Raw genomic sequence first — 12,760 nt, 5'->3', positions numbered from 1 at the left:
AATAAAGTCATGGTGAGGCCACCATCATCCCCTGACCTCAATCTCATTGAAAACCTGTGACATCCTTAAAAGAAAGATCTATGAGGGTAGACGGCATGTATACCTCCAAACAGTACCCAGCAGTTGTCATTAGCGGTTCTTTTTACATGTAATAACATCCACATTGTTATATGAATGAGAATAAATCATTTGTTTCAGGAATATTATTATTTTTTTTTCTAACCAGAAATCATGTGACAGTCAGAGGAAAGTTGCTAAATGTCTAAATGAATTAATGAATGTAATGTAATTTAAATGTAATTTGATTTTAGTAAAAGTGTAATGGAAAAATAAAAAAATAAACACTGACAGGTGCCATTTCATTTAAACATTTTATTTGGTCTTAAAGTTTACAATCAGTATGCATTACAATGAAACACAATTATGTAAATACCTGAGAATATTGAAGTAGATTTTAACAAAATAAAACATTTTCAGTATGAATAGGTTCACTAACATATGGTCCAATGCTAAATGTCTTAATTAAAATGTACACACTTGCAGTACAAAACGGTTAAGGCAGCAACATATCGACAGGCTAATTTTCCTTTAACTTTAGCCAAAAATGTTCTTGTTCCCATGTTTCAAGACCTCATCTGTTATTCAATAAGAATGAAGTGCATAAGGCAAGAATATAACAGCACAAGTGTATTTTGCACCAGAAAGCTGTAAAAAAAAACTACTTTCCTAGCACATTTCATATACACTGGTGTTTAAAAGCACTTTACATAAGTGATAAGTAATAAAACAGTACAAAATATAAAAATGGTTATTAAAGCTGCAATATGTAACTTTTGATAAGAATTTACGGCATAGCACTTGTGGAGAAACATTAATTTTTTGGTAATTATGTGTATTGTGCTTTGGCTCCGTTATTATGCACGGATGAATGGTTTGAGCTGCATCACTGAACTACAGAAGAATTTACACCATACGTTCAAAAAAAAAAAAAAAAAAAACTATCATATCACAATTATGACAAACTCAAAATTATGACAAAAGGTCAAAATTGAAAAAAAATATAGTTATACATTTATAAAATATATATAGTTATAAAAATATAGACATAGTTCAGTTTTTTCAGCATTAAGCTCTTACTTAAAGTGTTGTTTTTTTTTTAAATCTCAATTTGGACTATAAATTACCTTTTACCTCCTAGTTTCAATTTTTTAATCTCAATTATGATTTACCAAAGTATGATTTTTTTTTTACATATTGAGCCTTTGGTTACAGGTGATCCTTTATCAGTGCGAATGACGCTAATGACATCAAAACATCAAACACTCCAAAAAATAAATAAATAAATAACAAATGAAAGACAAATTTTTTTAAATTGTTATGAACGGGTAAGTACCAGTGTCAGTGTTGTTTTGACTTAACAGTAGGCTATTTAAAGGCAAGAAGATTAGCATAGCATAGACTGGCAATGATACCAACATACACACTGATTTGTGAACCTTGTCAAATGTGATGTTATGCAAATGAAGCATATTTCTAGAAAGCCAAACAATATGGATTCTTGTTTTACTACGGGTACTGCATGTCATTTTGTTTGAAAACTCTTTTCGGTTCAAGATTCATCTGTTGTGGCTTCAAGCTCCTATGATAGTCAACTGCATATTGTGATAGCCTGACCTTCTTGTCATAATTTACAGATATGAAACACACACAGAAAAATAATGGTTCAGTATTCAGTTTCCCAACAAAATTCATCCCAACAGCTGTAAAACAATTGCTCTCTCTATAATGAGTACCTTGTGAGCTTACAATAATTTTTATGACCAAGTCACTCTAGACTGCTAGGTAGCCTTAAAGTGTGCAGATAAGGAAAATACCGTAACACACTCACTGTCGCAGCAACAACGAAAGCAACTTCCTCCTCTGACTCCTTGTGTAAGGTGAAAGCTCATGCAACTGCTGCCAGAGCGCCAAGCTGCACATCTGTGTCATTCACCTGCTTTACCTGCTTCATCACGATCATCAGCAGTTACCGATTTATAACATGGAACAGGGCTCACAACCTCATGAGCGTCTGAACCCAGGCCATGTTCACCTGACATAAGGCAGCTTGGGATCTTTTTTCTAAAGATAATTAGAAAGAAAAGTAAACCCAGTATTATGGTTAATAGAATGACAACCGGGATCCAAAGCCACGATTTCTCGACACGGTCTGGTCTGGTTTCTTGATCAGTGGTTTTGTTTCCTTTTTCTGTTGTTGTTTCTGCAACAAACAAGTCTGAGAGAAAACAATATTACTGCACTGTGATGAAGACGACAGATCCATATCATTTATATACAGCAGCTTTCAGACTGAAACATCACTTGTGAGCTAATATCGGACCAATCATTTAGTTTATTTAGATTTTAAAGCCAACAACTTTAGATTAAAAACATCATGCAGCTATTTTCACTCACCGTTGATGATCAGCTCTACTGTCTTCTGTTCATCTGAGGGGGTGATGTAGCAGATGTATTTTCCAGCATCAGCGTGAGTGAGACCAGAGAGTTTGATGGAGAAGTTTCTTTGTTCATACTCCTCAGGGAAAGTTTCAGCTCTGTTCCTATATCGTGGGTCCTGTGTCTCTATTGAATTACTGTGTGGAATTAAATCACACACACTTTTGCTGCCATTGTGTCTCCAGCTCACATCAACGTCTTGAAGTTTAAGATCATGTTCAGCTGAAGAACACGGCAGGACAACAGAACCACCGAAAACAGCCTCTACTGTGACCTGCAGACACACTGAAATGAGAGAAACTTTAGAAAAGAAGGTCTGTGGCATGAATTTATAGTAAGTGCAGCCAGTGATTTCTGAAAAACACTACTGATAAATGCAATCTACACCAAAACATAATGTTGATATCTGTCTGCTCTGTGTCTTAAAATAATAATAATTAAAAATAAATATATATATATATATATATATATACTCTTGCAGCCAATCAGCAATAACAGGTGTTTACATTCATGACGGAGAGGAGAGAGAATTTGAATAAGCGTGAGATTTGTAGAACAAGAGACGGCTTAGACATTACCAAAGAGAAAACGGTCAGATGAATATCACTGGAAAAAGAGAGGTTATGATCAGGCAAAAGTTGAATACGTGTTAATATTGGAAAAGCTTTTCAACATTGAGGGGGCGCTGATTGGGAAGGCGGGTGCGGAAGTTGCTTTGTTTCTGCTTGACACATGAGTAACACTGGTTCTGCATTGATTCACAGAATCACGATATGCTGTTGTTGTAATGTTAGGCATAGAGAATGAGGATGTGTCAACACAGTGCAATTTGAAATTCTGGGAATTTCATCATGTTATCATCAATTGCCATAGTCCTTCTCACAGCCGGCTCACGCTAGAAAGGTGAAAAAGCAGAGGTATTTCATGCAGATATTGATAAAAGCTATGGCAATTGATGATACAATAAGCCTTAACCATTCCAACGCGATCTTAAATAGAATAATATAAACAAAATATTATAAAATGGCTACAATCACTATGGAACTCAGATGAAAATGAATCTGAAACTCAGTAAGGTAAACAACTTCGATAAAATGTGATTTTATGATTGATCTCTGTAGATTTATTATATTATAGATAAACTGATTTGCATTAAACTAAGCACAAATAAAGTAGAAAATCACATGTGGAAATGTTATTTGCAGCAGCTCATTGATTGTATGGATTAAGCTCATTCATTTATATGACTGCACTCCTCTGCGTCCTTGTTTGGCATCTCTAATAGTAAGGAATCTTCAGCTTGGTTCATTCAAGTCAAGTTATTTATTTGTATAGCATCTACAATACACATCGTTCAAAGCAGCTTTGTGGTAAGTTATTCTGTTACCTCTATAAAGGCTTAATGCTTCAACATTGAGCAGTTTTAGGATTGGGCAATATGACGTTATACACTATATTGCCAAAAGTATTGGGTCACCCCCTTCTAATGAACAGGTTTGACTACTTTAGTAATTTCCATGAGTACAAATCTTAATGTTTAAGCATATAATGATATTCAAGGGAATTGTGTGCTTCTAATTTTAAAGCAACAGTTTGGACAGGACCCTTTTCTATTCTAACATGACAGTGTCTCTGTGTATAAGGCAAGGTTCAAAAAGAAATGATTGATTGAGTCAGTGTGGAAGAACTGGACTGGTCTGCAGAAAGCCAAGTCCTAACCCAAGCTGAACACCTCTGGTGTGACTTTAAATGCAGATCTTGAGCCAAAAACTCATCACTAAACAATCAGCAACCACTTCCATAATAGCTGTCACCACTCAAATTAATGCACGACTCCAATAATACAACTATAAAGTAAATATTTTATCATGAATAAATATTTAAATGAGTAAAACTGTCTGTGTCTATAGTATTATAGGGTATACACAACATTATTATATTATTTTTCAATTATTATTATTTTAAATTACTGTCCCTGGACCAGTAGGGTACTCTTCTAATAAAGTAGCGGTGACTGGGACAGATTTTAAGTATCAATTCCACCTAAAATGATGCGATCTAATCTTGTTTACATGAAATAAGCTGCTCCCGAGCAGGTTTAAGCTTATGAACTTGTTGCTATGACAGCAACTCCGGGATGAGCTTCGAAGAACCAAACAATCCAAGATCAAGCGAAATCGTCAACCATCAAATCCAGCTAACTGAGTTATCTACGTACGAAGAACAGGCCCCTGGTGCGCAAATTTTCCCGTCAAGTTTGTTTTTATAAATCCCACCTTTTGTGTAGGAAGTGGCGTAGCCTACGCCTCTTGCAACGGTTAGAATTATAAACGAGGCCCCAGATGCTTACCTTTATTGATCAGCACTGCAAATACACAGATGAAGCTGCAACTGTTTGAACAGAAAGACACAAAATCCTGTTAAATACTGTGACTCACCTGGGTTTTATTTCCACGTAAAACAAACGGGATAAGATAATACAAAGACAGCACACCAGAAGACAATGCTAAATGCTAAATGCTAATTCTAATGGAAAATTACTAAATACTAAAAAAAAGTTTAGCTTTTCTCCCACATATAAACCTGATAATCATAAATAAATCATCCACTTCGTGTTTAATGTATGTTAATGATGTTAAAGTTTTCTTAAATAAAAGGTTTCCCTAAGTCAGTAAAGCATGTGCAAAGCACAACACAACAGAAACAAACCAAAATACGAAGACGTGTTTATCCACATAGCGTTTCATTCTGAACTCATCAAACATACCTGATCATGGTGCCCCAATATTATCAATAACGTTATATGTTTTATTTTAATATATTTCATTTAAGCATGTCTCAATAACTGAGTATACACGCTTCCGCATGCACGCTACAGATAACATCAGACGTACGTGACGTCAACAAATGCACGTTGCGTACTGGTTGCGTACGCACAAAATGGGCATAGAAATGCGCGTACGCTGTTTCCCACGCATGTGTCTGGATTTACAAAAAATAAACTTGGCGTAAATATGTGCGCACCGTACGGATGCTCTTGACTGTGCGTAGGCACTCTTTTTCCTGGAGTAAGAAAAGTAATGAAGGATTTTAAACTCTGTTTTCATTTCGATATACACATTTATATTATATTCCACTCTCATTAATGGAGATAAGCACTGAAATAACATGAAGTCATTACGCAGTTAAGTTACACCAAAATTATATGAATTTAGATAGTGTATGCGCTTAATCACTTTTCCTGTGACATGCAATGTTTTTGACAGCGAGGAGTGCTAATTCACATTTAAACTAAACTTCAGAAGTGCAGATCTCATGTTTTTTTTTTTTTTTTTAGCGAGAACAATGATCAATGATGCGCACTTCTATATTATGGCGGACTGGATTCGGTGGTCGAACGGTTCATTGTCCGGTTTGAATAATAGCCTACCCTGCAATAAATATAGGCTTCGCAGTTGCCGACTCTCGCAAGACAAATAAGCAACCGCAGCTTCAAAAACAAGCCCAAAACAAAACCCTTTTTTTTTTTCAATGATTTATTATCATCAATATTATTTATTATCAATTATTTATTACCAATAATTGAGCCTGCAACATATTACACTGAAACCATCTGAAAAGCAAAAACAGAAGCTATTTTGTTTTAATTGCAAACTGCAACAAAAGTGGAAACAAAACTCGTCTCCAATCACCTGTGAGCAGAATAGGACTGGAGAGATGAAAAAGGAGAAAAGCACAAGATCTTCAAAGGGGAGCTGTAACATAGCCACATATTTATAGCCTAAAATATATAGGGGTCATTCTATGGAAATGTCAATTTTTCTGTCCCTAGCCTTTACAGAAATATTACACTTGAAAAACACTTGGTTACAATTTATATATGTAAGGGATAATCAACGGCTAGCTGTGCATTAAACGATTTGAATGCACGACGTGGAGGCTAAGAACCGCCCGATGCATCCCCACAGCCATGTACAGAGGGAAAGTGCTTTATTTTGAGGTCAAAACAGGTTTTTCTTCCATTTAAAATAAAATAATGTATACATAACTATCAAATAAATGACATACAAAAACAAAATGCAACATAAATATTATAGAAAAATATATAAAATATATTAAATTATAATATATATTATATTAAAAAAGAAAATATTATATAATATTATTAAAAAGATTATAAAAAGATTTTAAAAAATCATTAAGCTGTCATTTATGTGTATTCATGAAGTCAAAAGGTAATCTAATAATGTGGTCTAAATTTAAATGTTAAAAAAAGAAATACATTTTAAGACATCTTGCCATACCAGGCTATTCGAACCAAATGTATTTACTCAGTATTAGGATATGACTACTTGTTTTTATTACAGCCTGTGATAATTAATACATTACAAAAACATAAAAATTAGGCTAAAAGAAAATCTGTTACATCTGGTAATCTGTCACAAATCTGTTTTTAGAACAGTAAAGGCTTTTTTACTGCATAGTCGCAATGTTATATTGAGTAAAAAAATACTGATAAAAGCAAATACCCCACTTTATTGGTATTTAAACAATATAACTTTATTCTTGAACAGATAGTCCTGTATTAAGCAGTATATAAAAAGTGTTTCTGTTGCTCATGAAAACGTTTCTGAAACGTCCGTGCATTTGACAAATATATTGCATGTTATTCACTTCATCTGTGATAGAGTATCCAAACACTGCGAGAGCATCACTACCGGGAGCAGAAAGAGTTCGACTTCACAGGTGTGTTCGACTTGAAGCGGCGCTGTGCAGAATGATCAGTGTATGACATCAAAGTACCGCGAGAGCGATTCGAAAGCATCAGGATCCATCTGCTCTCTTATCGCTCTCGTGGTACTTTGATGTTATACACTGATCATTCTGCGCAGCGCCGCTTCTAGTCGAACACACCTCACATCTCCGCTTTCAGTTCCGCCCCCGACTGCAAATGGCTACTCTCAGCGATAGGTCTGTGCGGCGCTGCATGAAGTCGAACACACCTAAAGTTTGCTACAATTGTCTTGCGAGAGTTGGCAACAGTGATATCGAGCCAGGCATTACTGGCGGATCTCCGAGCACGGTCAAGCTTTAGAATAACATTATACTTTATAACCGCAAAAAGGTCATTAAACATTCAAACATTAATTAATGCCAATCCTTTTGACCATAGTTTTCTTTGAAGAAATCAGCGTTTGCGGTCCACCTCTGAAGCACGTTGCCAAGGAACGCAAAAGGTAACAGCTTTTACTTCCTCCCCAAGCACTCTGGACCAGAGACTGCCAGTCTCCAGAAAACCCCTACTGCTCAGCCTGCAAAACTGGTGCCACCTCAGCCACAGCAGAAGTCTGAGCCTGGGCTTCAACAGCAAAGGGAACTAGTTGCTCACAGAGCGCTGTTACTCAGCGATCTAGAGTGACCCGGGTTGCGAATCAACCTTCAGAAGAGTCAGTTTTCACCCAGACAGAGAGCAATCTTTCTGGGTACGATTTTATACTTTTTTCAGAGGTTGTTGGGCCTCATGACAGCCGTCTCCTCTGTAATCCCATTGGGCCTGCTTCACATGCGGCCTCTCCAATACTGGCTCAAAGCCAGAGTCCCACCCCACGCTTGGCACCTGAGCCTGTTTTACATCAGGGTGGACCACCATTGTATCAAGGTTGTGGCCCCCTGGACAAATTCTCATCTGTTTCAGCCAGGCGTACAGTTGGGAATGACCTCCAGAAGGAAGGAGAGCAATTGTTGCACTGTTGGAGAGCAATCCTGCACCCAGTTCCTGGTCAACCACGGAGCGGTGTTCGCATATCAACTGGCTCGAACTGTTGGCGGTTTTCCTGGCCCTAAAAACCTTCCTGCCAGCCATAAGCGGGCACCACGTCCTGGTCCGGTTCAGATAACATGACGGTGGTAGCCCATATCAACCACCAAGGTGGGCTGAGGTCTCGTCCCCTTTACAGAATTCCTATTTTGGGCATAGAGCGAACTCCTCTCATTAAGGGCGGTTCATGTGCCGGGCACATTGAACCTTGGCACGGACATGCTGTCCAGAGGCAATGTAGGTCTGGGAGAATGGAGACTACATCTTCATACAGTTCAGAATATCTGGTCTGTCTTCGGGAAGGCAGAGGTCGACCTCTTCGCCTCAGAAGACAACTTTCACTGCCCAACTTATTTTTCGATGCAGCGGGAATCCTGCCCCACGATTGGCCGAGTGCTGGCCTGTACTCCTCCACCCCAATAGCCCTGCTTCCTCAGATCCATCAAATGCTCAATCATCTTGGTGGCCCCACTCTGAAGGAACCAGGCCTGGTTCCCCGAGATGGTGGAGTTGTCAGCAACAGCCCCGTGGCCAATACCACTGAGGAAGGACCTGCTCTCGCAGGCGAAAGGCATGATCTGGCATCCCTGGCTGGAGCTGTGGTGCCTTCATGTTTGGAGCCTCGACGGGAGCTTGTGCTCTCTGTGAGAGTAAGCGATACCATTTTGGAGGCGAGAGCTCCATCTACAAGGCGCCTCTACACCCTTAAATAATCGTTAAGTTCTTGAAGGGTGCCCGGAGGTTGAATCGTACGTGTCTTCTGAGGCGAAGAGGTCCACCTCTGCCTTCCCAAAGACAGACCAGATATTCTGAACTATATGAAGATGTAGTCTCCATTCTCCCGGAGCTACCGCATTCTCCCTCACCGTCATTTAGATTTTTTTTATAGTAATACAAATCGTTTAGAGAACAGACACAACAATTAAAACTGAATGCGGCTGCTCAATGCAGCACATGGAAGGAATGACAGTCGCGAATCACAGACCAGATTTAATTTATCACGTGAGGAGAGTGAGTCGAGCTGACTGACAAGAAGAGTGAGGCAAGACAGACAATACGATGGCAGAAGAGTTTCAAAACGAATGTGAAAGCACCTGTTTTAAAAATATTTTGGATTTTGAAAAGCCTGTTGATCTGCTATTTAGCCTAAGGTGATATTGGAAGTTTTTTTTTTTTTTTAAACATTAATTTCTCATTTATTTGGTTCCACAGTATTTGCTGATTTTTATTTTATTTAAACTGTAATTTTTCCCCCATTATTTTACATCAAGGTGTATGCATTCCGTGCCTCCAAACTTTCTTAATCGTTTTGATAATAAACGTTCTACGTTTTATAATTAGGCTATTTATTCCCTCAGTCTTTACTGATTTTCAGTTTTGTATAGGCTACCTATTTAAAATTTGTAAGTTATTTATTATTTTATATTAGGCATATAGCATGGTGTATTTTTATTCGTTTTGTTAATAAAAGTTATAGGCTATGTTCTACGTTGTATTTTGTTGTTGCTTGAATTGAATTCAAGTAATTGATGCCGAATTGCCGCTAATTTAAAAGTGAAAGTAAAATGCGCACAGTGCTTTTACAAGCTATTTAAAAGCGGAGGAAAGTGAGGGAAAACTAGGCGTTGTAAGCTCCATATATGGTTATTTTGGGGAGGAGACAGGGTGGAGATGCACGAACGCACAATGTTCCGCTGACTGGGATTTATAGAGGGATTTTTGCACAGGTTCTGGCGTACGCATAGTTTATAAATCTGAAAACTTTTGTGAATATTCAAAATCTAGCTTTTGTGCGTACGTACACTTTTAGGACTTTTAGGATTTCTGAACATGTCTCTGCCGTCCGTCAATGTGTCTCCAATCATCCGTCTGTCATGTCTGGATTTCAGTTCATCAAAAAGCTTAGTTTTATTTTTCATAAAATATTGTGTCACTTTCACTGGAAAATTATGGACCCTTTTCACAGACTGTCATGACGTGTTTCCACAGTTATTGTAGTAGCCTACAAAAATCTGGAAAAATTACAGAGCCGTAGGTTGCGTTTTTTTGGGCTACTTTTCTAAGGTTCCGCGGCCGCCCAAAGTGTATATAGACAAATAAAAATAAAAATAAAAATAGATCCTTTTACTAATGTGTATTACACTTGGAATGTATACCTGGCAACTTAAGAATGGAGAGGCGGTTGTAACATCACAAACAACGTGAGTTTCAACCAGAGCAGGCTTTTACACAGCAGAAATAAACATGACAACAGCCACTATATATTATATAAGATAATAAACACACGATTACGATAGATATGGTCTGTATGTGATTTTCTTGAGATGAATGTGTACATCTGAAATGCTCATTTGTGCAGCGATATAAAAGGCTATAAATAGCATATTTTAACAACAGTAAATTACCAAATTCCGCATGTGATCGCAAAAGGAAGTTATTACAAACACTGGATGGTGGTTTGAAGTGAGTTCTGAGTAAAAGTGTACTATTGATCTCATAATTTTCTTATGAAGCATGATGCTAATATTAGCTCTAATGCAGCTGCAGAAGAGGTCCAATTCTTCTTTATAATGCATTTTGTCATAATACTTCATGTAAGGTCGCAAAAAATGTTTTGTTGTATTTATTTCGAAATACTTTTGATAATAGTTGGGTAAATGTATACTGGGATTGAAGCAATGTGGCTTGGTAAACATTTTATTGCCAGTATAAAGTCTGATAATGGCTGAATAAAAACAAAAGAATAATGATAAAAGAATAATAAGGATTATATCTCATACCTGGCGGAAGTGTGAAAGGTTCTGTTTCCTTAAACTAGTTTGTCATGCATTTCTTTTTCAACACATTTAACGTTACAGGTAAATCCTAGTATTTTAAATTTGTGTAAATTTTTTTTTTAAATTTAACACAAATTAAATTTGTGGTTAAATAATTTTCTAATACAACAGTTTCTAATACAACAGCCGTGTGTTATCAAGGCAGAGTGTGGCCCACAGCTCGCTCTGGCGCACATGTTTGTTACGGCTGTAAAGCACTGCGCCGAATCCTGTTCACCGTAACTTGCCAGGATCTGGTTGTAGAGTCCGGGCCACTTCTGGCAATGATTCGGCTCGAATAAAATAAGATATCAAAACCTTGAAAAAATAAGCAGTATTCTCTGCTCTCAAATGCTGGGGGCGTGTCCGCTGGCGGAGCTGAAACCACGCCCACTCGCGGAAAAGCTGCCGTCTCTCACAACTGTCTTCCTCTGCAGCTCGTTTAAATGAGGAGACCGAGCTGTTTTGTAAATTATTGCAACCAGGTATTATGCATTTACGTGACGAAGGCATAACTAGCTAGCAACCTCTAGGCTGTAGTAACGAATGGCAGTAACTCGCGATTCAGTGGTCAAACCACTGTGCTGTAGTTATTCGGTGTGTTCGACTTGAAGCAGGGCTATGCAGAACGATCAGTGTATGACACAAGAGCGATTCGAAAGCATGAGCAGCCATCTGCTCTCTATAGCTCGGTACTTTGATGTCACACACCGATCGATCTGCGCAGTGCTGCTTCAAGTCGAACACACGTCTTATCCACCTTTTTCTTGCCGTAAAAAAAATGGGCACATAGGCTTACTTCCGCGTTGAAGAAAAAGGTGGATAGTGTTAGGGGAGGGGCCATGCTCAGTGACTCCGATTTGTCATCGAGTCATGATTTTAGCCCTGCCCCCAAAAATCCTGAACGCGAAAATGGTGAAAACCTGTTTAACTCTTTAACTCCACAATTAAGTACTCCATAGTTCACAGTCTTTGTAACATGTTTCCGCAATTCATTTCTAAAATTTATAATGTGTTTAGAAACAATTCTCAGAATTTACTTTACACGGACTTTAACATAAAGCCTTTTAAACTTAACTTAAGTCCTTTACAGTATCTTATAATATTAACTATGTGTTTAATGTCGTGAATTTGTCAAAAACAAAATATCTGCGATAAAAAAATTAAATAAAAAAAAAAACAATATTAAAAATGTAGCCTATTTTAAACACGCTTCATTATGCTCAGGTGATTCAATCACCTTCACTCGCGCAGTGTGGGCAGAATCTCGTACCTGTGCTCGAGGGCGATGTCCGCCATGTTTGTGCAGTTTGGATGCAAACAAAACAATGGATTATTTACCAAGAGATATGGAAGTATAGACTCATTTCGATAAAACAATTCTGGTAAGCATCGTTGAGCATTTATTTGTAGTATTTTACTAGCACAGGCGCTTGTACAATATCGCTGCAGCCGGTACCACAGAGGCGTGGCTGCCAGGCCATGAGCAGAAAATGGTCAACGGTGCTACCATGCTGCTTTCAGGCGGCATGGACCACGCAATGGACATCTCTCACATATAGTTGCCTACACCCCAACAGAGGATGCTGATGCCATGGTGAAGGACAGTTTCTATGACCAGCTGGCTTCC

The 12,760-nt window shown here is 37.9% G+C and overlaps 1 protein-coding gene across 1 annotated transcript; it reads right to left on the bottom strand.

Moving 5' to 3' along the window:
• Positions 1-352: 352 nt before the first annotated feature.
• On the bottom strand, positions 353-6,606 carry LOC131535598 (uncharacterized). Its single transcript, XM_058768248.1, has 4 exons — positions 5,264-6,606; positions 4,847-4,887; positions 2,455-2,781; positions 353-2,275 (listed from the first exon to the last, which is right to left on the bottom strand). The coding sequence occupies exons 1-4, from the start codon at positions 5,269-5,271 to the stop codon at positions 1,986-1,988; spliced, it is 666 nt and encodes a 221-aa protein (XP_058624231.1). The 5' UTR covers positions 5,272-6,606; the 3' UTR covers positions 353-1,985.
• Between the last annotated feature and the right edge of the window lie 6,154 nt (positions 6,607-12,760).

This window comes from Onychostoma macrolepis, unplaced genomic scaffold (assembly GCF_012432095.1).
Source record: "Onychostoma macrolepis isolate SWU-2019 unplaced genomic scaffold, ASM1243209v1 Scaffold4, whole genome shotgun sequence".
Classification (NCBI taxonomy): domain Eukaryota; kingdom Metazoa; phylum Chordata; class Actinopteri; order Cypriniformes; family Cyprinidae; genus Onychostoma; species Onychostoma macrolepis.
Note: the sequence above shows the minus strand (reverse complement) of the source record. Positions and strands in the feature narration are given on the sequence as shown.